Source organism: Cheilinus undulatus, linkage group 12 (assembly GCF_018320785.1).
Source record: "Cheilinus undulatus linkage group 12, ASM1832078v1, whole genome shotgun sequence".
Lineage (NCBI taxonomy): Eukaryota > Metazoa > Chordata > Actinopteri > Labriformes > Labridae > Cheilinus > Cheilinus undulatus.
In genome coordinates this window covers 42952535-42977343 of record NC_054876.1, presented here as the reverse complement: position 1 = coordinate 42977343, position 24809 = coordinate 42952535, and the positions used below count along the sequence as shown (strand labels likewise).

Here is a 24809-nt window from a genome sequence, read left to right as displayed (position 1 = left end):
AGCTAAATTTCACATTAAGCATCGGAATGGGGATTTAAATAACTTTGAACATGCCATGCTTGTTGGTGTTGCAGTACAGGTCTGAGTTTTTCAGAAACTGCTGATCTCGTGGGTCTGCAGGGAATGGTCAGAAAAAGAGAAAGTATCCAGTGAGTGGCTAGGTCTCAGGGCTAAATCGTCTTGTTGATAGAAGAGGTCAGAGGAGTATGACCTGACTGGTTCGAGCTGACAGAAAGGCAGCAATAACTCAAACAGCCACTTGTTACAACTGAGCTGCACAGAAGAGCCTATCTGGATGCACAACATGCTGAACCTTGATGCAGATAGGCTACAGTAGCAGAAGAACAAACTGGGCGCCACTCCCGTCAGTTAAGAGCAGAAAACAAAGGCTATAGTTCAGACAGACTCACCAACACTGGACAATGAAAGACTGGAAAATCATTGTCTGGTGTGAGTCTTGTTTTCTGCTGCAACATGAAAATAGTAGAATCAGAATTTGGCAGAAGGACTTGAGGGTGAAACTGGGTTACTTCTATCGAAGCAAATGCTGATATTTTTTGCCAGGGATTCGCTTTTGTCTGTAAATGGAGATATTCTTGACATTATCTACAGACTTCATCCTCCTCACTGAAAATGTTGGCTTTCAGTGTATTGAGCTGCCTTGCCATTTGTCTCTTTTCTGGGTTTTTTCACGCATCATTGTGTCAGTGAGAAAGTTGGTTGGTCTTCCTTGTACAACAGAGAGATAGAACAAGAGTACAGGTGCATCTCAAAATAATAAACGCCATGAAAAAGTTATTTTTCCCAGTTATTTACTTCAGAAATTTATATTTCCATAAGTTCTAGATTCATCTCATACAAAGTGAAATATTTCATGGCATTTTATGTTTTAATCTTACAGCTTACATTCTCTCATTCTGGTTCAGTACACACAACTACAACCATAGGGAAGACTGCTGACTCCTGCCCAGAGGACAATCACTGAAATTCTCCACAGTGAGGGTAAGCCACAGAAGGTCACTGCTGAAAGGACAGGATGTCCTCAGAGGCTGTGTCAGAGCATACTCATGGAAAGTTGGCTGGCAGGGAAGTGTGGTAAAACAAGGAGCACAAGCAACAGGGATGAGCTCAGCCTTCAGAGGATTGTCAAACAAAGCAGATTCAAGAACTTAGGGGAACTTCACAAGGAGTGGACTGAGGCTGGAGTCAGTGAATCAAGAGCCACCACACAGACAGGTCCAGGAAATGGGCTACAAGTGTTGTGTTCCTAGTGTCGAGTCAATCCTGAATCATAAATGTCATAATCGCACCTGGGTTAAGGAGAAAAAGAACTGGATAGTTGCTCGGTGGTCCAAAGTCCAGTTTTCAGTTTCCGCAGTCAGTGATGGTTTGCGGTGCCATGTCAGCTGCTACTGTTGGTCCACTGGTCTCTATCAAGTCCAGAGTCAACGCTGTCAGCCATCTCTCAGGAGATTTTAGAGCCCTTCATGCTTTCATCTGCTGGGAAGCTTTATGGTGATACTGATTTCCTTTCCAGGACTTGGCACCTGCCCACAGAGAAGCCAAAACTACCAGAAACTGGTTTGCTGACCATGGTGTTACTGTGTTTGACTGGCCAGCCAACTGGTCAGACCTGAACCCTGTAGAACAGGGGTGTCAAACTCATGTTGAGCCTGGGGCCAGATTTGCTCTGATGAGAAGTCCTGAGGGCCGGACTACTTAGGCCAGGATTGTGAAAGTCAATCGCAGATTCTGAATTTAGGCCTTACCTATGAGCCTAACAAGGTCAACATTTAAACATAAACTGTCAACCTTATTTTCACCATTAGTAAAATATGAAAAAATATAAATAACACTGATAATAAATCATTCTGAGATAAAAAGAAAGTCAAAATGATAAGTTTAAAAGGCTCAAAGTCTGAGATAAAAAGTCAAACTTACTAGTTCAAAAGGTCAAAATACAAAATTTAAAGGCAAAAAAATGTTATTAAATGTGACTTATAATGTTGAATTGTGAATCTTGAAGGTCAAAATATGAAAAAAGTCAAAAGCATAAGTTTAAGTCAGAATTGTGTGATGCAAAATTGAAAATATGAAATGACAACATTAATTTCTTTTCTCACCTTCTTGAGTTTTTATCTAACTTCTTTAACTCTTTAATTGTTCATATTTTTGTAATTTACCAAGGATATTTTAGATCATCAAGGTTAAGTTTACATGCTGACTTGAAGAAATCTGCAGACTAGTTATAATAGAAAGATTGTATGATCTTGCGGGCCGGATACAACTGTACCACGGGCCGGATTTGGTCCCTGGGCCTTGAGTTTGACACCTGTGCTGTAGAAAATGCTGACTCTGGGGAAATGTCAAGAGAGAAGAGAGACTCAACAATACAGATGAGCTGAAGGCTGCTATCAGAGCAACCTGGGCTACATAACACCCCAGCAGTGCCACGGACTGATCAGCTCCATGACATGTTGCATAGATGCAGCACATGCAAAAGGAGCTCCAACCAAGTGCTGAGTGCATAAATTAGCATAATTTTCCAGAAGGTTAACATTTCTGTTTTATAAATCCTTTTGTTGGATGGATGTTTTGTAGTATCCTAATATTCTGCGATAGTGGATTTGGATGTTTTGTGAGCGATAATCATCAAAATTACAAAAAAAAAAAAGTCTTGAAATACTTCTCTTTGTAATGATGAATAAAGAATATATGGAAGTTTAACTTCTTTGAATAAAATTAAATCACAGGAAAGAAATGAACATTTTCATGACATTCTAAATTATTGAAATGCACCTGTATGTGCATGCATGGCCTATTATCAATGCTAGTGCTTAATTGGATCCTAATAAAGAAAGAAACAATATCTTATAACTGCCATGTTGCCGCATAACATAGTTTTGTGTTTTTCTTTGCTCAAGTTCAACTATTAAGTATAATATTAGAAATAAACTCTGTGCAAGTTGCAGCATAGAATGTCTCCTCTCTGTTCCCTTTATACCGTCACCATAGCAGTAAGCGGATTACCTTAATTCTCCAAAAGTAAAAATTTAAGTATAAAGAGGAAAGGTCTGAGTTTTTAATTAGCACATTTTTACATGACTTCAAACCGATTTGTGGGTGTTATTTGTCAACAGAAATCTGAATCTGAGCAGAACTTCCTTCTTCATGATGACTTTTGAAGTTAGACGTGTCATTTCAGTGCTTGGGATTTAAACAGCTTTAAAGGTACTAAGGTTTGGCTGATGCTGGTGATGAATCATAAGAGAACTCTGAAAGCACTGCTCCTAAAAAAGAGGATCCTTTGCGTCAGTTATTTTTTGTGGGGCAGTATTTGTTAATGATTTTGGGACTTAAAGCCAAATTCAACACTTATTCATATGAAGTAGAAATATACAATACAGCAGATGTGTTTTATTGATTCCAAGGATAAAAAATAGCGCCTTAAAAAAAGCCTGGTTTGAGGTTTCTTTCTGAATGATGTATAAACTGACCTTGCACAGATTGTTCAGACATGCCTCTGAGAGTCAAGTGGAGGCGAAAAACCTTGGTCAGGGTACATGCATGACTCACCTTCATCAGCATCGTGCTCCTTGCTCATCCAGTCCCTGCCGGGCAAACGCCACTCCACTTTGTACCTGATAATGGGCACTCCACCCAAGGACTCAGGCTCCCTGAAATGTACCACTGCTGTGCTGGAGAAAGGCTCCACCATGTGAACTACAGGCGATGATGGAACTTCTGCAAAAAGAGGAGGTGTAAAATATGTGTATTTTTATTCTCCTCAAAAGCTTATTCCTAGGGTCACAGTGAACAAAATACAAAGAGGTGAAAAGATTCACAAAATGCATTTAACACCCAAAACATCCACTATGACACCATTTACTTGTAATTAGGGCCTGAGCGCCGACCTTGATGCGAGGACCTCTAGAAACTGAAGGCATTATTATCATTTTTATTATATGATATAGTTTAAAGTAAAAAAGCAGAATTATTGCTCTGAAATGTCTACATTTATTGAAAAATGATTACAGCTGTGTTATATTTTGTTAAAATTGTACAAAAGTTTAAAGGGGACATATTATGCAAAAATAAACTTTTTCAGGCTTTTCTAACAACAAAATGTGCCCCTGGCCTGTCCACAATCTCTTCAAGAAGCTGAAAAATCCAGTCCCTCCCCCCTCTCTTTTACCACCTTTCAGAAAATGTGTGCTGAAACAAGCTGTTGATTTTCCCCTCGTGATGTCATGTGGGGAGTTAGCACCGCCCCCAGGTTCAGTTGGCCCTCCCCACTTGGAAGAAAGTTCCAAGATCCTCCTCTTAGCTGCCAGCTGAGAGGAGGACCAGGGAAGCCACATTCATTAAGACACATTCATTTCCTGTGAGGGGTGGGGCCAGGGGCGGAGTCAGACATCTCAGCAACATTTAAAGCCACGGACACAGAAACAGCTTGTTCTGAGCAGGTTTTTAGACAAGAAAAAAATCTAATACTGGAGTGTTTTTTTCAGCAGCAAATGTCACAGGTATGTTTTGGGGACCTATGAGACCAATATAAACTTGTCTTAATAAGGTGAACTATGTCCCCTTTAAAGCCAGATACAATTCTTTATTTTGATGAAACTCAGGACTTGAAACATGGCTTTGCCATGACAGAGCCACTGTGACAGATTTGGTTATTCAAAAACACAAGAGAGTATATCTAAGGTATTCGTTGGCATGGGATTCACGCATTCCATAAATTATCAAGAAAGAAACTCCAAGGTACTCTCCTCAACAATTAAAAAGACCTTGAAAATACGCTTCACTGAGTTTGGCATCAGGCCTTCTTCAGAAAGTCAAACTCAGAGTTTTTGTAATATAAATAAAGGCTTTTTAATTGTTCACAGAGCGTGCCTTAGAGGTTTTTCTTGACAATTCAAGACTTGATTTTTGGATGCAGTGGAAAGGCAGGATGTTACAGGAAAGACTGCTGCATAAGGAAGCATGCAATGCCTCTGAAATTATGATAGGGTGAATAAAACCAATGCACAACGTAGGGCTAACAATGAATCTACACCAGTAGATCAAGTTAGAGATCAAAAAGAAACTAATTTATAAGGAATATAAGAATTTGTTAGAAACCAGCATGCCTTTGTGTTTAGCATTTATTGATATATTGATTGATTGTACTTTATTTACATGTCATGTCAAAAAGTGCCCAAACCTCATGGGTTTATAAGACAGAAATCAGTTTATTACAGTTACAAAGGTGTATTGTACTGCTCAGCAGTAAACAATACTCGCAACCTTTTTTCCAGATAAAATCTAGCTTTGGCAAAGGTTTCATTTCTGATGTGTGCTTTGGGTGCTTTAACAGATAGTTTAATTTACCTGAGATAAATAGTTTTAAGGATATTTACATCAAACATTGCGAAAAAATCTGCAACAGTAAGTTGTTTGCAGAACTCCAGATGGGGGGCAGGAAGTGATTTCTGCATAGAGAAGCATTATCAATATGTCAAGGTTTGTGCAGAAACTTGCAAAAAAAAAAAAAAAAGCCTGAGCTACTTTGGAGTCCTAAAATCACTTGACACATTCAGGCAAAACTGTTTTAACAATTACAGCAGAAATGGCAGCAGGTATGGATTAAAAACATCTCTCTAGAGTCTAAAGGGCCAAAGTCAGCACTCATGTGGTTGGTTTCTACCAAAGAGTCCAGATTGGTTCAGTAATGTCTGTCACTATAAACTCTGATATTGCTTGCATTTTCACAGCTGATGGCTGTCTAACTTAGATTGCTGCAATAGGAATGCTGTCGATTTCGACCATTTGGCCCCCCATTCAGAAATAAGAGATACTATTTTGGCTCTAAAGTGGCTCTTCATTTGGCACTAGGGGACCACAGATTATCAATTTGGCCAATTATCTAGGCTGAATTTTGGCATTTAGCCAATAATCTGTAGAAGCATTTAATTTTACCCATAATCTATGAAATTAATTGATCAAAAAGTGTACTACTTTGGCTCCACTGCAAGGTGAGTCTTCACCTCTGGGTTTGTTTTTACTCTCCACAGTTTCATCAAATGTCCTGTACACGACACAATCTGATTGGCTAGATACCACATGTGTCCCATCCAATCAGAACTTAAGTCTGGGTGCCACTGGCACGGTGCATATGACATTACTCTCTGTTTTCCTGCTGCTACTGTGTTACTGTGCATCGTTTCTCATGCTAATATGGCTGAATTGTTGATTTTCCTTCATTTTTGATCATGCAGTTTTACTTTTGTGACATTAAGTACATTTTTTACATTATAATAAATGCATATTGGTTCCAAATGTCTGTTATCAGTACACCAAACCTCTAATATTTACTATCAGTTGACCCCTATTTTGCGTTATTTTGTTTCTTTTAATGTGTAATAAAAAACAACAAAAATGTCAAGGCCAAAAATGCCCCTGATTATCATGTAGTATGAATCTCTCTTTCCTGTCAAGTAAACTAGCAGCAGTCACCATTTTCTAACCATTTAAATATCCTGGTGTTTTTCTAAAGCTATTTGTTATACTCACTATATGAAAGCAAAGTAACACTCATTGCTTCTGTCACCAGCCTTGAACCACACGATGCTACTTACAGTAGCACAGAGTCATTTAATTCATTACATAGTACATCAATAACTGTAATCACTGCAGGCTTCAAAACACAGCCTGTCATCATACAAACAGCATCAGCATAACTGTGCTTAAGGTGTCTGAATAAAAGCATGAATAGCAGAGATTGCTTCCTTTTTCCATTAATGTTAAAATGACTTAGAAAATTGATACCAGCGACTTAAATACCTGCTGATAATGTACCTATCCACACTACCGGTGTGTCTCTAATACCCAAAAACATTTGGTCACCAATTTACTGAACATCTGTTGAACATGCCTGAATGAGTCTGAAGTGACAGCTTTACCTCAGGCCTGAGTTTCACTCTGATTCATGAGGATGGGACAGAAATGAAACTCTACAGAGTCAATTAAGAAGTCCTCTGCAGCCACTGCCATACCGTTATTTTTATATTAAGAGTGAGTAATGATGGGAATCACAACGCCAGGTGGGTGCTGTGTACATTCCCTCCAGTTTGTCTCTAGTTATTTTTTAATAAAGATACAGTTGCTTATAAATAACAGAGGATTCAAACTAATTGTTCTACTTCCTGGCCTGTCTTCTTATGCTTTTACAGAGACGAGGAAATGCATCCCAGTACAGCAGTCTTGTTCCACATGTAATCCCTCGAATGGCATTGTTTGAAAATTATGACAGCTTCACAGCACTAACAGTTTGATTTCAGCCAGGTATAAATCTCTTAAGAGTTTTCAAATCAGCTAAAGTATGAGGCCATAGTGCCCCTTTTTCCTCAAACAACTCAAATTTAGTCGGTGGTCACAAGGAGAAGCAGGGTTTTTTTTTATTTTTCACAGAAAAACTCTAAATCAGAGGGATGCCCCAGTTCCACCCTTTCAGCCAAGGTAGCTCTTCTTTGTTTTTGACAATTCATGAGGAATGGTTGATCTGGGTAGAGACCCTGGGGCAGAGCCAGAGCTGCTGGAGGGATTATATGCCCCTTGCTTAGCCTGCTGCCACTGCAGCCCGGCCCTGCATAAGCAGAAGAAGATGGATGGATGGATACCTATTTATATGATCTCTACCATCGGCTTGTCAGTAAACGAAAAAGAGGGGTAAGAATGGTCTAACAGCAGCAAAGAAGCTTATTTCTACATGCCAGAAGGCACATACTCAGCCACCATGTACCTAGAGCTATACGTAGCCTTAGAGCCATACATGAGGCCATGAACACAGCAGTTACTACATCTCAACACCTCAGAAGAGATGGAGCTGCTCTCTAGATCAGGAGCAGAGCCAAAGGGCTCAATATCTGGGGTTTGGACCAAACTTAGAAGGAACCAGGGATATGCTTACCCTAAATTTTTATGCTTTTCAGTGTATACAATATTTCAAGAAATTTTTTGGTACAAATTGAGATTTAAAATGCCAACAAGTCTACATATCATCTGGCAAATACAAGCCAGTTTTACTATATAAAAAATCTGTTTGTTTTTAATGTGTGTTCATCATAATACAGCATGTTAAAACTCTATAATTTTAGGGTGCAGATGGCCTAACCACAAGACCACCCCCTTGTATGTGGGATGGCATGGGTTCAAGTCCAGCCTTTGGCTCATATCCCACATGTCTCGCCCCACTTTCTCATCCCTGTTTATAACTCTACCCACTCTCCTCCTTATCCAAAACAAAAGGAAAAAAATCCCTAAATTATATCTTCAAAAAAGTCTATATCTTTCACTTCAGCCCCTTAGAAAAAAACAGTCCAATTTTTATTTTTTAAGTTGTATAACATATAGAGGGTAAGAAATTGTTTTAAAATTTACAACTGGAACGATTAATTAAAAAAAAAAAAAAAAAAACTTTAAAAGCAAAATGTAGGGTTCCAGATATGAAATTATTGATGAAAATGCAAAAATCATTTAATACTGAGGGCGAAAGATTCACAGAACTCCCTGTGAAGTCTGAACCTCGGTTTTGGGGTCGTGGTTTGGTATGGGTTAGTTTCAGCAGTAAAGAAAGGAGCTTCAACTCCCAGATCTATAATTCTGAGTTTCTCTTATGTATGACTTTTACTATTATGTTACTTTTACTGCTCTCATTGACAGAGCCACGGAGTTAAGGAAAGGGACAAGAGACTGGTGGGAACCGTGACCCCTGAATCATAACAGTTCAGGATGAACACAAATACTGTTACACCCCTGTTTAATACAGTATCAACAGTGTGTTTTTTTTTTATTCCACTGTATGTGTAGAAGCTCTGAAAATTTAAACACCAGTGCTGTCCAGTTCCACCCATCTACGCTGTTTACTTCCTGTTTTATATCGAGGAAAGTGTCACCTCATGAGGTGTATTCACGAACAGAAAATAACGAGGGAGAAATGCACTTAAAAGTGCACTTCCACTTTCGCGCTGGAAGCTGTCCCAGAACATTAGTCTTCACTTAGTGGAAATGATGAGTGTGAGGGGGATTGATATCGTGGAGGGGAGTTTGGGCAACTGAACCAGCAACATCTAGCAGCTTCTTCAACAAGACATGTACTGTTACAATGAAAACATTACACATTTTTCTGTCTTTGAAAACTTGAAGTAATAATATCTTGAATTTATATAGCGCCTTTCAAGAAACCCAAGGACGCTTTAAAATATTATATAGAATATTATTTTTAAATGTATACAGTGCTAAAATTCTATACATTGTATCTTTAAAAAAAAAATACAGAATTGAAATATCAGCCAGGTGATCAGCGGGGCCAAGTGCACGAGTCCAGGCAGATCAGGATTTGACTATAGGTAGCAGGACGTGTCTCAGTACAGAGGTAATGGTGCAGGCAGTCGTTGGTTTATAACACCCATGCTACCCAACTAGGATAGTTAGCATGGCGATTAAATATTGGTGATTTCTATTTTTTTTTTCTTCAAAGGTAACTTTTCTTTGACATGTTTAATTAGTTTGAATCAAATCCCAGCAGTCAGTTAGTTAACAGTTTAAAAAAACCCTGCTAATTCTGATATCCACGTGTTCTTCAATAGACGTCTATTCGGTAAAAACAAACACTGATTTATTTTCACCTTCTGTAATCTTAAACCTACCATTTCTTTTCTGTTATAAGAGTATGTAAAGCAAAGAGGGCTTCATTACTGCTGGAAATGAAATGACTTTGTTTAGTGAAGCCTTACGTAACATTTCAAGTGAAACATCACTGTGGAAAACAAGGTGTGAACGCTTCTGAAAGGCTTTTCTTTGCTGCACTTTTATTCCTTCTTCAGTTGGAAGAGGTGACTTTAAGCATACTGATAAGTCACTGAGAGAAACAGAGAAAACGCCTTTAATGGCCTGCAGTATATTACACAGTGGCAACAGAGGTTTTTAGCATAATTAATTCAACTACACTGTATTTAGACAAGGTCCTGTGTGACCTAACTTCTCTAATGGATCCTAAACAATTTGCATACCAAATGAAGCTCGAACAAACCGAATACAGAGCAGAGAAAACTGGACCTAAAGGACAGTCCCTCTGTGGTTTCAAGTTTGGCTCATTACCTGTCTGCGCTGTAGAGTAGCTCACTATTTTTTTCTATTTCTGTGCTGCCTTTGGACATCTCAGACATAAACATACATAAACGTCACTTTGTATGCTGCAATACGCTGATTTATCTTACCCACATCTCTGTTTAATGCCTGAAGGAAATTATGAGTACATTAAATATGCATACAGTCTCCCTCTCTTCAGCAACTTCTGATTGCTTTCAGAATTAACTGACCAAAGTTTCCTCTCACTCCTAAGGGGTTTTACTGCTCATCTCTTCATGCTCCCACACAGGGGGTTAATTTGACCTCTGAACTTTCATTTCTGCGTAGGTGGTTGGACCTGCAGCTCTGGAAACGCTAAAGAAGCCGCTACAAATTTTCCTTCAGTGCAATGGAAGACTTTTTATTCCAGTGTCTACTAAATTTTAATACAGGCACACTTCATACCAGTTAGTATGTGATCAAGAGGAAGACGCATGGCCACAAGCCATGAAAAAAAGCTGGGCTGCATGAATCTTGGCGCCAAGAATGGCATAACCCAGCAGCAATGTGAAAAACTGCTGAAGAGCATGCCAAGACCAGGGAGGGGATTCTAGAATCAGAACTTAGGGGTACTCAGCTCCTTAATACATTTTGACATGCAGACATCTCTGCACGTGGTCAGTGCACTCACCAAAACAACTACTATTTATATCATTTATCTAATTAACAACAATTAAACTAAGTAGCCTAACTATTACCCCATGCTGTTTGTAAAGATTGAATTCTGCACTTCATCATTATTATCATATTGACTTTTTTCCCCTCATGTTTGCCTGCTTCCCATAGATCAGCACCTTTACCTGCCTGATCATATCACCATCACATCCTCCTCTAACAGGTCTAAAATGGTCATTTCATTGAGGAATCAAACTTTTTTAGAGCCCACTTCAATACAATTTTGAGATAAAATTGATTCATTCTAGTATTTAAGTCCTACTTTCTGCCAGCTGTTATATCTCTGCTAAACCACATCCTATATAGATCTGCTTTAATTTCTACTCTTCTACATTAATCTGATTCCATATTCAGGATGATTTAGAACAAAATATAGCAAAATAAAAATAAGTAATCTAATTCAGGAAAAAAAATAATGGGCTGTGAAACAGACTACTCTGCAGTTATGAATAACTAAGGTCAGCCTTATCTTTACAAGCCACCAGCTAGCAATAAGAGATCAACTTATTACTGCATCACTCAGGCCTAATTAAAACAGAATTATAGCATACTATTTTGAAATAATTCATTCAAGCACAAAAAGTAAGGGAATTTCTGGTTGAGACATCTTGAGAGGAAAATCTGAGAACGGCTCATTTTAGCACACATTTTGTGAAAGGTGGAGGAAGAGAGGGGAGGGAATGGATTTTTCTGGGTCCTCAGGGGATTGTGGACAGGCCAAGAGCACATAATTTTGTTAGAAAAGCCTGAGAAAGTTTATTTTGCATAATATGTCCCCCTTAAGATTCAGTTGATTGTGCAGCACTACTGAGCACCAAGAAAAAGCCTACGCAAGCTGGACCATGTTGTTGTGAAGTGCTATTAACTGGATTGTGTTTCTTTATGTTTGATGGTTCCCATTTTGTTTATTTATGTTAAATGCTGACTTAGATTCGGTGCCTTATTTTAGGTGAACATACCTGCTTGGATAAGGAGGAACTCCTTGGACTCGGTGCCCATCACATTGGTCGCTGTGCAGTTGTAGCTGCCAAAGTCATTCTGAGAGGGACTGACCTGAGGGACAGAAACACACAAAAGAAACTGAGACACCAGAACACTGACGTCATTAGGTTTTCATTATAACTAACTGATGTGAGCCATTCTTCCCTGATGACTGTTTACAAGAGCTTCTTTAGGACAATGTTCACAGCACACAGAAGGATATCTACTGTAAGAAGTAATCATTATACACTCATTCATCAGCATAGTATTCAACACTCTGAGCTAAACCGCTTGTCTGCTATTATAAACACTATTCAGAGCGGCTACTGAGCTACTTGTTGGCTGTTCATTATTCAAGAGAGTCACTTGTCTCACTAGAAGTGTTTTTCTGTCATTCAATGAACATGCCCTCAAATTAGTTTTCTAAAACCTCTAATTCATTGATTTAAATTAACTCACAACCTGCACAATGTGCAACAACAGAAACCTTTCTGTCCAAAATGTATATGAAAAATACGAGCATTTCTTTAAATAGTGGATCTTGATCTTTTGTTTTCATCAGTTTTTGTTGATACAAACTATTTAAAGCTTACATCCCTGATAAAGTTGTCTATCAGTAATGTGCTGTTGTGTATGAGTACGGTGAAGCAGACCTCCAGGTAGCTGACGGTTGGTGTGTTGTAGATCTTCACGTTGGTGGCGTTTGCGTGCGGCAGCGGGAGGCCGTCTCTGAACCAGATCACCGAGGCTCCAGGGTGAGCCTCTACCTCACAGCTGATGTTGGTCGGGTTTCCCTCCCACGTGTACCACGCCACTGAACCCATGATCTTTGGAGCATCTGCAGAAACACACACAATGGTACATTATCACAACTGGTACTTTTTAAAAAGCCTTACTAGCTTTACTACCAACATAAATATCAAAGATATGAAAGAAGTTCATAAATTATGCTATTTGATTGGGATTTTTCAATCGGAACAGCAAAACTTGTACAGATTGTTTTTTAATGTTTGTCCTCTTTTCAGTGGAATTTCAGTTAAGATTAAGAGCATATTTGTACTTCAAGGAACCTTGGCTTCAAGACAATTATGTGATCTTGGATAAGGCAACACTTAAAATAAATGATGATAACAAATTTCCCTTGAAATGCTTATTTAGCCCTTTAAGACCTAAGCACTCTGAAAGCTAAGTACTGCTTGAAAACAACAACAAAAGCTGATGATTTTCTGAAAAACTACAGAATTTCAAAGTAAACTCAAATCTCTTTTTTCCACCTCTGCAGCAGATAGAGTTATGAAATAAAAATCACTAGGAAGTCAGAACTCTTGACTCTAATGGTACGAGATTGCATTTGCCTAAAGTGCATTGACATTGAAAAAAAAAAACAAATCAAAACAATGAATTTCTCTGCCTCCGTAGCAGATAAAAATATTTAAATTAAAACAATTAAAAGCTTAAACGTTGAAGTTAAGAAGGTAAATTTGTGATTCCATCAGTTTTTTTTATATATTCATGGTGAAAAACGTAATCTGTACAACCTCAATTATTCAATTTCTCTTCCAAAGACTTAATTTCCTTTTTTTTTTTGTTACACTGAAATATGATGACATCCTATTTCCACTTTTCTAATTGTCAATTTAACAGAGCTGACCTTGGCACAAAGGAAGTGGACAGGAGTGACCATATATGGTTCCTTACCCCATAAAAGGTTAAAGGTTTAGCTATGTAAATTCTGCCTCCAGTCTCAATGGGTGAGATTGACAAAAAAGCAACATCATTAAAAAGTACACAGCAAAATCACGGTACAAAATAAGCCGAAACACCGTATAAGGCAAGTGTGCAAAGCCTGAAAGAGATACATCAAAATGTAGAAAAAATATTTAAAGTTAGAGTTTGAGAAAAAAAGAAAGAGCAAAAACACTGTAAAATGATATGTCTTAGAGTTTGACATCTTTGAGAGTTAGGCTTTGGCTTTAATGCCCTGTTCTATCATTGATGTCAATCTAATAGTTTTAGTTGTAGCTGCAAGTCTTTCAGAGTTGATGCTCTGCTAACACTTCAGGAAAATGTTCGCACACTGAGACTCAAGGGGGCAAAAACCACACAACATCTTGGATTGGAAACTATTTTCTGAAAGTTTCCTCACATCTCATATAGCTTTTTTATATAAATATTCTTACAACTTGAAGACTTGCATTTAACGTATCATACCCCTTTTCCACCTCTTAAAACAACCCCGTGTGGTCTAAATGAGATGTCTGTATCATGCTTGGGTTAAAATATGATATGAATGACGCACCAGAGGAGGTCTCTGACCCTGTATAAACCAGGTCTAAACATCCTTTTTCAGATTGGTTTGTTTGGAATAAAACATTTAAAAAACACTACTAAAGCCAGTTGGAGCAGTTATGTTGATGCCAAGATATTGTATAGTCTCAACAGTAAACAGCTCTAATTGTAGTTTAAGGGCTAAGACTTTCCTATACGGTTCCTTTTGCTTGTTTTATTAAAAACATAACTTAAACATTTTGCTTTTTTATTCTAATGAAAAGCAAACATTTTACTGCACATTCCTCTGCATCAGTGACCTTGCAAAGCAGATGGATACGCCCATTTCCGTGTTTCTCACTGGCGAATTCATCTTGAAAAAAGCTCCCATCTGGACTGTTTGGGCCAGTGACGAGGGGCAGCACTTTTGGGCATGGTGGAGTCGTGACGTAAGCAAGCAGCAACATGAGGCCGGTGCAGTTATGGTGGAGGAGATTAGTGTGGATGCTGCTAAAGCACCAGTTTCATCAGAACTTGATGACATATCTTCGTTAAAAGAAGAACAAAGAACAGCGCTGAGTTGTTTTCTTTTCAAAAATGACAAAAGTCGGGCACTGACATAGTCACCACGGTTTGCATTATGCTGTTCTATATGAAGTTTACTCCTCGGTAGCGGCGCACGCACACCTTGGTAGTGGCTGCGACGTCACATGTTTTGTTGATCTGATTGGACCGTAAAGATGTGACACACAGAACGTTCATACAATCACCCTCTGAGTTTTGTTTTCAAAGGCTCTGCCCTTTCCCAAATGCTGCCTATCACTGGTTTTCCAGATGGATGTGTGAAAGAAATCCATCTGGCGTGTCAGGTTACTGCATCAACTATTACAAAAAAAAAACTGCCTAACATTACCGTCTGACACAGCTAAAGTCCACTGTTATATTGGTTCTCAATCTGGGGTCCAGGACCCCCCCAGGGGGCGCACAAAAGATCTAAGGGGGAGCGGGGCTTTGTCTGCTCCGAGGCTGCAAAAATTAGATTTGACTAAAACCATGACTAAGCGGTTATCAAGTAGTTTATATAAAGGTCTTTTGATAAGAAAAGCATGCAAAGGCCTTTTTTAGGGTTTTATCAGTGAAACAATTAAAATCTATGTTGATTTTTTGTGGCAGTGTGTCACTTTTTCTTCTCTCTGGGTCCTGGGGGGGTGCTGCTTTTCTTAGGTACATGTAGGGGGGCTCCAAGGAAAAAATGGTTGGGAAACACTGCACTATTTAAGATGAATGGAAAACAAACAGGACTCAACAAAGGTCATAATTGAAATGTGTAACCATAAAGTTGAGTTGTGATACAGAAATCCAAGTTCAGCTTTCCCTGGTGGTATTGCAGTCTTACTTTCTATTTACTACTTTCTAATTTTAAATCATTTATGTTGCATTTTTTGGTCTTTCAGTATTTTGTCTATAAAGTATTTTTCTTGAAACTTTTTTTCACTCCTGTTTTTATGTAAGGCAGCTTTAGAGAGTTTAATATAAGGTCTCATATAAATAAAGCTGAGTTGCATTCAGTGAAACAAAAACACAACAATAATTTAAACTAAGGCTCAACAGGAGCTGGCTGTTCCTGTGTTTCTCTCTTTTATTAAATCTGACTCACATCACTGGCCAGTCCTTCTGTATGAACCACAGTACACTTGAAGTGTACTGAGTCATGTGAGATGCTCTGGCCCCTAACAGCCCGGGCTTTACTTCTGACCCTGCATCCTTAAAAAAGTGCGCAGAGTGCAGCCGCTGGGATTGATGGATGAGGCCGAGTCGATAGATGCTCCATCGCCTGCAGCTCTGATTAGACTCTCACTCCTTGTATCAATTCTGCTTTTGGGCCTCATTGACTTCCAGCAGCGCTGTGACCTGACTGTTTGATTTTTGCAGCCCCCTGCTCAGGTCGAGGTGAGATTATTGATATGTTTGGGAATAAGAGGAATCTATATGCTTGTCGGAAAAATACACACAACACATGAGAAATGTGTATGGACTAATTACAGAACCAGGACTAAAGTTAGGTAGAAGTAGACAACTTTTCACACAAATGTATGAATAATATTATTTTTTTGTCAATTGTAAGAGTGGAGTTAAATGTTAAGATTACATTTTTTTTTTCTCCACAAGCAGGATTGTCTGGTGATGAAAAATGAAGTCAGTGTGAAACTTTTAAAAGCTGCAGTTCCCTGACTGTCTGCTTGAGACTGGCTACCCTGAAGTCACCATATAAACCCACTCTAAAGTAACTATTTCTACACCACAAATAAACATGTTTAAGTCATCGGTTTTAGGCACAAATGATAAGAATAATCAGGTAGGTATTTTACTGCGCAAATATCCTCAACAAGCTTTCAGTTTTTTTCTTCTGTGTTCAAAGAAGGCTGCAAGCCCGCCAGTGCACGGCATATCCAGGTAGGCTGCAGTTGCCTATTAGACCGCCTTTGATGATTGATAAACTTATCCATAATTTTTCTCTCTCATTTGCAGCATCACTCGCTCTGCATCCTGGATAATATAGGATCACAGGTTGGTGGCTGGGGAAGGTTTGGGCAAGCCAATATATTTTTTTTTACACTAGAGGTTAGTGCACATGTGGTTATTAGATATATATGTAAAAACATTTTATTCACTCTTGTGTGCACACAGACTTTAATGCTAGTCATGCACAAGTCCAGAAGTCAGTCCCAAGTGCCCCAAAGTTCCTTAGGAAAGTTTAAGAATATGTTTGAGAAAATAACTAATTTCTAATTCCTGCAATGATCAAGCTCATCCAAAATGTAAATCATCTTGTAAATCACAAAGGACATGACAGTCAGCATGCTTGTTTCAAGGACTAATACTAGAGCCATTTTATAGAAATTTTTTCCTGATTTTTGTAAGGACACAATACAGTTCTAGTTAGTTTTTGTTTTTTTAAGTTTAGATATGTCATTAGTTTTAGATAAGTGTCCAAATCCCACCTAGTAACCACTAGGCTCTAGTAAACGTTATTCAGCACTGAGAGGATTTTATGTTGTTTAAAAAATATTGTTTGAAAAAGCAAAAAGGTGAAAATGCAAAGAGCAAAAAGCTATCACCTAAGTCTTCAGTTAACATCAGCCAACAACTTTGCTTTTTCAGTGAGGTGTTAAAACAAAGATTTTCATATAAATGCAAACAACTGTGTGGTTAAAGATTTCCACTCTTAGTTTAAAAGCTAATCTTGTTCCCAGTTGGTAGGGGAGAGAAATGAGGAAGAAGAGTCAATCTTAAGATGGAACTCAGATATCAGCCATTGTTGGATCTGCTGGTATCACTAGAAGTCTTGAAATATTGGTAACAAGAGGCTGAATTGACAAGAAGACAGTAATAGGTCCATAAACTGTGATGATATAAACAAACCACCAGCTTTATAAATAAGGAATGTAATTGAATTGTGGTTGAGTTTGGCACCAACAAGGATGAAGAGCGGAAATTTCTCACCGTGTGTGCCCTGCAGGACAGAGAGGAGTTCAAAAGAGGTAGCATGCCTGCAGCTCAAACAGCTCTTTCATTAGACTTTGATGCTAAACAAACTCAGTCTGCTCACAAAAATGTGCACAAACAGAGGAGAAATTAACACTTTCCTATCAGTCCTTCAGCAGCACCCGTAGACACACTCAGGCCCACTAATGGGATCACGCTGTGCAGCAGATAGGAAGTTCCACGCTCAGATAAGGTCTTTATTGTGTGAGTGGGCGAGCGGTGATGGAGAGGACAGAGAGTGAGAACCGCGCTCAAGACAAAGCACCTTTTCTTATCAATAATTGCTTGGCAACAGTGAATCAGCTACCTGATTATTTGCTGATTACTTGAGCCAACTGCGGCCCTTCATAAGACTCTATCAACGCAATGTCGCGATTATATCTGAGCAAAGCGCTGCTGCATGGAGAGCAAGGCATATTAATCCAATTATGGTTTTACTGGCATATTTAGCTGTTTTTACCACTAATATTCAACGGATTTCAGAATTAGAACAAATATGAGTCAGCTTCTATTATCCTCATATAATCTGAATTTAATTACTTTTAAAGAGAAGCTAGACCATAAGGCCAATTTTCATATTAAAACCTATGTATACTGGGATTTAGTGGTACTGTTGATCAGTTTGGGTCCAAATCTTCACATTTGAGTGCAAAGATTTTAAACTCTACATTTTGAATGTTTTTGAAAATGTTTTACCAAGGAACTCAACAGTTACTATACAATTCTCAAACCTTTGAACAAAAAACTCTAGGGTGACTGGATGAACGTTCTGTCTGTCACATCTTGATGGGCCAATCACAGCAACAAAACACGTGACGACGTAGTTCCAACCTGAGGTGCACTGCTACCGAGAGTAAACACCATATAGAGCTGCATAACGTGAAACTTGGCGACTATAGACATGCAGTACACCACTTTTGCTGTTTTTGAAAGGAAAACAACTCAATGCTGTTCTTTGTTCTTCTTTCAACAAAGAAATATCGTCAATTTCTGATATTACTGGCACTTTAGCAGCATCCACGCTAACGTCTTCCGCCATAACTGCACTGACCTCTTCTCGCTGTTTGCATATGTCACGACTCCACCGTGCCTGAAAGTACTGCCCCTTGACACTGATTGGTCCTGTCACTTTCTAACCGGGCTTAAACGGTTCAGATGGGAGCTTTGCAAGATGGTTTTAGCAGTAAGAAACACAGAAACGGGTGAATTCATCTGCTTTGCAAGGTTAGGATAAACTATTTCTTTCTTAAAACAAGGTAGGGTTGTGCCCAATTAGCCAGTTGAATTAGTTTGGGGCACCGGTTTGGCACTGCTGATAGATCAGGCACCAATAAATTGAGGCTTTAGTGAATGACACACAGATGGGGGGGGGGGGGGGGGGTTTCCTGGTCTTGGTGCTGTTTGGTGTGTGTCTTACCCCATTCTTTCCTGTCTCTCTTCAGCTGTCTTATTGAAGTGAAAGCAAAAAGCCCCCAAAAATAATCTGTAAATGGTTACATTTGGATCACTTTGCCATTGTCACCAGAAGTACAAGTCTGTTAAACTAATCATTGACGTTTTTTTCAGTTCAGGTCCACAATCCTGTCCAAACACTCCTGTAACAAAGCTGCTGCCACTAGCAACCACTCTTGTTGTTCTTAATGATTTCCTCCTTGGTGCAACCTAACCACTAGGCTGTCTGCACTCCATACTATGTTTTATTTTTTTTAATTAAGTGGATAATGTACGATGATTAACACTGGTTTATTATAAGGCCACAGCAGATAGTGCGGTCTAGACCTGCCCTCTTTGTAAAGCGTTTTAAAATATTGTTATGAATTGGCACTATAAAGACAAAGATTGGTTGATTGATTGGAAAAATGTAGAAATTTGGGCTGCGATTTCTTTGTTAGGAAGGCTGTAGTGAGTCCAGACATTAGACCAATTGAGAACCACTATTCTACACGACTATGTCATTGTTTCACACTGTGGTAGCTCACTGTAAGTCTATCTCATTGGTTCCCAACCTGGGGTCCGGGACTCCCCAGGGGGACGGAAAAGATCTTAGTGGGGGCACAAGGCTTTGTCTGATCTGAGGCTGCAAAAATTAGATTTGCAAATATTGACTAAAACCATGATAAAGCAGTTATTGGTTAGTTTATACAAAGGTTTTTTGATAAGAAAAGAATGCATAGGCCTTTTTGTCGGGTCTTATCAGTGAAACAGTCAAAATTGAAGTTGATTTTTGGTGGCAGTGTGTCACTTTTTTTTCTTTCTTGGGTCCTGGGGGGGCTGCTTTTCTAAGGTACATGTAGTGGAAGTAAAAATGGTTGGGAAACACTGTTCTTACTTAAATGATTATGACACTATGGCTAATATTCAAATCTGAAAAAGCTGCACTGACAAAATTATGTTGTAGCTGATCAGCCTTTTTCTACGACATTCTGAATGGACTTTCTGGAAACAGCCAGCCAGATAAACCCAAGCTAAAACTCTGTTTTAGTTACTCTTTCAAGATAATTCAAAAGTACATAAGTGATAGGAAAAGTGACACCATAACTTTAGACTGTTACTTAGTCAGATTCTGTGCTTAAGAGATACAATGTGCCTTCTTACTCTATTCTGCTCTAATTTTAAGGCTTTTACTTCTACAAAGAATGAATAAAACATGCCAAAAAGTGTCTCTTCAAACATTAACCAAAGATAACTGCTGCTGTTGACCCAAAATGGATATAAACACATTTCAGCAATTTAACCCCGCATTAATTTGAAATGTTCTGTTTCATTTAAACACAAAGGCCAAAAAATAGTCAGTACTCGTAAGTTTGGACTGAAGTCACTTTGCAAAATAGCAGAAAATAATCTAGCTTTAGAAATGATTTGTACCCCAACAGACCCTGGCAGTCATACAGACGCTAAAAGTATAATTAAGGCTCCTGACATTCTCTAATGGACTCTGTATAGAAATGTCAGTAGGAGTCAAAAGTTGTTGCACAAGCATTTTACTCTCAAGTAAGGACAATCAAGGACCCTGGTAATTAGACAAAGTCATTCTGAGCCTTAAAAGCCACTGTACCCCGAGGATATGTCAGAACTGAGACCTTTTTGTCTCCATGGAAACTAACTGCAGTGGTACCACTGACCCTGCAAACTCTGCTTCCACTCCTCGCCCACCATTTATCCCCAGAAACAGAGGTGACAGCTTATGAACTGTGTCCTCACACGCATTCCTCTGCTCTCTGAAAGCCCTCCCATTTGTCTCGATCTCTTTCATGAGGGTCTGCATAAATGCTGTCTAGTCACTGGAGCTGCATTTTCAGAGAAATGTTAAAAACAATAAAAACTATACATAAATAAGGAAGTGAATGTTGAACATTTAGAACATATTTATAGCTTCTATCATAAAATATCTTTACATCATTTGAAAGAAAGGAAGCTTTGTGCATCTGAAGACATCCTGTTACACCAGCTGTGCGAGTTCAAACATTGCTTTTTGAGTCATGTGTGCCTGTCATCTTTGCAATAGCTTACTAAGATTAGGTTCCATCTTACAAATTACAACACAAACTTCTGATAAAACTTCTTCCCCCAAGCTAAAAATCTCTCCTTTTAAGCTTTAAGACTGGTGCAGTGATGCTAGAGGATCAGGAGGAGATAGAAAAGTCTTTGATATTTACTCTAGGAGCACATTCCCTCAGACAAACGACATCCCTGCACAGTTATGATGACACTGATGTGCACACACAGTCTTCCATGTCACGGTCGCTTCATGATGCTTAATGTCACCAGAGATTGGAATTGCCTAAGGCACCACTTGGTTACTTGTGACATGAAATTCATAAAGTTAAGCTGTTAACTTCAGCAGAATCCTTCAAGATGGAAGCTTTCCAAAGACCTTCACGGGCTTTCCTATTGTCTTAAACTGTTAAGTAAGCTACCTGAAAAACACAGTGAGAAAAACTGTAATTGCTCTGCAAAAAGATCTGCTTTGTACATGAAAGCTAACCCCCTGTAGAGATGGTGGCGAACCAATTTCTTAATTTTTCTTATTGCTAATCAATTACACTTAGTTGGACAGCTTTGTACTAAAATATTGAGCTTTATTTTGTAATTGCAGAGGTAAAACTTGGCCAGGAAACTCTTGTCAAAGAGAAAATATATTTAGTCTATCATGCCATTTTTAAATGTTTTGAAAGGGGTCTTGCTGCAGACTGCAGCTCTCAGATGCCTCCTCTTACAGACCTCTACTGTGAGACGTCACCTCTGCCAGGACAGAGGTGGTGGGATTTGCTGGTTCAAAGTAATTCTCATTCTTGAAGGTTTTTTTTTTCTCCAATTCAACTTTAGCTGTCTTGCTCTTACTGTTGAACGCTAATGATATTGATTTTTCCACCAACTGTTCAGATCAACAGCTAATGGTGTAAAAGCAGAGACGTCTGCATGATGCTGTTAAGAACTCTTTCAAGTAACTCTCCACACAAAATCAGTAACAATTTAGCTACAGATTGTAGAGAGACTCTGCAGCAACATCAAGGGGAACAGAAAACATAAATGCATTGGTTATATGTTGTCTTTTAAATGAAAACATATTGTAACAATCCGTGTATCATTCGTTCATTTAATATTCGATTGATGATTGAATAACAAATAAATGAAAAATGGATCATTGTTCACTTTTATGTTTTAAAAACCAAGTCAAATATTGAAAATACTGTTCATTTTCTAGGTTTCATTTCTGAAACAAAATCAAATAAACAGGAAATGATGCATCTTTTTGACTTTCGCTATTTATGTCAGGATCAAAGAATGTAATATGGAAAAAACAGCTGTAAGCAGTCAATTTGACTGCAATATTGATTTGCGTAACCTGGTGCAGGTGTTGTGCTTAGAAAGGCATCCTGAGAATAACATCCCCATAGCTGAGGAGTTCATGCTTCCTGTAATAATACACACAAACGCTGGCACTGAGTTAAGGTGCACTCACACTAGGCAATCTGTACTGTGCCTGGGTTTGTTTAAGCCTAAAAGTCCAGTACATTTGACCAGCATGAGTACACTCTTCCGTGCTTGGACGCGGCATGCTTCCCTGGCTCCGGCACAGAAGGACAAGGTGGACCAAAGCATGGCATGAATGCAAATGAAGGAGCTCAACTGCGGGAACGTGCCTTAACTTGGTGCCGGTGTTTGTGTTCCATATATCATTCCAGGAAGTGTGAACTCCTCAGCAATGGGCATGTGATTCTCAGGATACCTTTCTGAGCACAACACCTGCACCAGGTTGTGCAAATAAACATTGAAATCCTACTAACTGCCTGTTTTTTCATATTACATTCTCTGAGCCCAACATAAATAGCAAAAGTCAAAAAGACACATCATTTCTTCTTTATTTTATTTCATTTCAGAAATGAAAACAAGAAAATGAAGCATTTTTTTCATTATTTGTTTTTCAATTATCAATCAAATATTAAATAAACAAATGATACATGGATTTGTAACCCTTAAACAGTTATATTTTGTTTGCAAACACGCCTGCTCTGGATTCATTTGAAAGTTGGTTTCCTTTGAAATTTCAGTTTTGTTATTCAGCCCCATTCAGCCCTACCCTGACACACCAGATAGACTGTTTTATTTATCCATTGCGTGCATTAATTTCACATTCATCTGAGAAAGCTCCCATACAGGTTTTGGAAAAAGCAGGACTTGGAGGATGAACGGACAAACAGACAAATGAAAAAATGAATCCAAAATTAAAAGTCAAACATTTTTAAATGGGACAGTAAAAAATGACAATTAAGACTTTTTTTGCATAAACTTTTTCTCCCATCTCCCAGTGTCCTAAAAGTGAAAAAATAATCATACTATTACAAAAAGTCTTCAAATTATTCACATATTTATGAAAATAGTCCTTGCTTTCTTATATTGGCTGTTTATGAGCCATTACTCAAAGCCGTTCCAGTCTGCAGGGACACAGAGGGCCACATTAAAGCTCTCTGTCTTTCTTCCTCTGCATAATAAGCTCTTTTAAGTGTTAAGACATGTGCAGTTTAACAAAGCATGACATAATGACCGAACAGGCTGCCATTGGTTGCCCTGACCTGTCGCAAAGAATTGTGGGATAAAAAATGGCGCACAGTATAAGCTGCTAATGGCAGGCACAGTTGAAAAATGGATTCAAAAGTGGATAAAAGGACATTCAATGTTGGATTTGCTGGTAAGGATTTAATCTTTAAATGCCCTGGAAAGTCACCTCAGTTCTAGGCTCGCTAGAAAAGCCTCCATAATGGCTGCGGAGGCATGCATGGTACCAGTGGAACGACATGATGGTATGCTTTCAGAAGGGAAAAAAAGGAGGTGGCTCCGATTTGTGGTTCAAAAGTTATTTAACTTTTTACAACCTGTGTCACTTCTTGTATACAAGAACATGGGCCTCAGAGGGTTAATGAAGAAATGTGGTCCAGTTCTGATCAAACTGTTACTATAGCTACATCAGAGCTAATTGCTAAGCTGGCAGTAGCCATTGCTATCAGCTTCCAGTACAGCTAAACCCGGCCTGCAGCTACCGCCTCATTCTCCCCGGATGATTAGACCTGGCACAATTGTTTCAGACTGGAGCTTCGGGAGATGGATTTTCCTGATGACAGGCATGGATTCTGACCAGTCCATCTGCTTTGCAAGGTTAATTCAACTCAGCCAGTGAGCAAGTCTCAACTTGCCTGCAGGATGTTACGGGGAGGCAGGACAATTTGGGAAATAATTATGTGAAATTATGATACATTTAAAAAATAACCACAATTTTTGTAAAATACAAGCACACATATCAATCATGGGTCAAAACATTGCCAAAGTTGTCTGATTAAATGCAGGAGATTTGGTACCAAAAAGAAGAGCTGACTGGGAGCTGAAAGAGCCAGCTTTCATAAGCTGATCCAAGACACAAAAGAGGAGCTGTAACGTCACTACCCTGTACCCTGATCTAGGCACTTCTACCCATCCTAAAACTGAGAGATCATGACTAAATCCAACCAAGTCTTTGACTTTTATTGGCATCTTAGTAGTGATAAGTTAATTAAAATCCCAAACAAATCTTAAAATGCCCTCTGTTGAGAGTTTAAATGATTTATTTTAAAGTTATCAATTTATTTGCCTCAATCCTGCAACTAAGATGTCATGTTATGGAGGATTTATCAATG

At 38.7% G+C, this 24809-nt stretch overlaps 1 protein-coding gene across 15 annotated transcripts in view; it reads right to left on the bottom strand.

Annotated features, from left to right (window-relative positions):
• ncam1a (neural cell adhesion molecule 1a) overlaps positions 1-24809 on the bottom strand; it is a 513459-nt gene that overhangs the window by 78837 nt on the left and 409813 nt on the right. For all 15 annotated transcript variants that reach the window (XM_041801697.1, XM_041801707.1, XM_041801703.1 and 12 more), the window contains 3 exons: positions 12480-12664; positions 11805-11898; positions 3577-3744 (listed from right to left, as the gene is read on the bottom strand). In XM_041801697.1, the coding sequence (XP_041657631.1) occupies positions 3577-3744; positions 11805-11898; positions 12480-12664 (447 nt within the window). The remainder of the gene's footprint in view (positions 1-3576; positions 3745-11804; positions 11899-12479; positions 12665-24809) is intronic.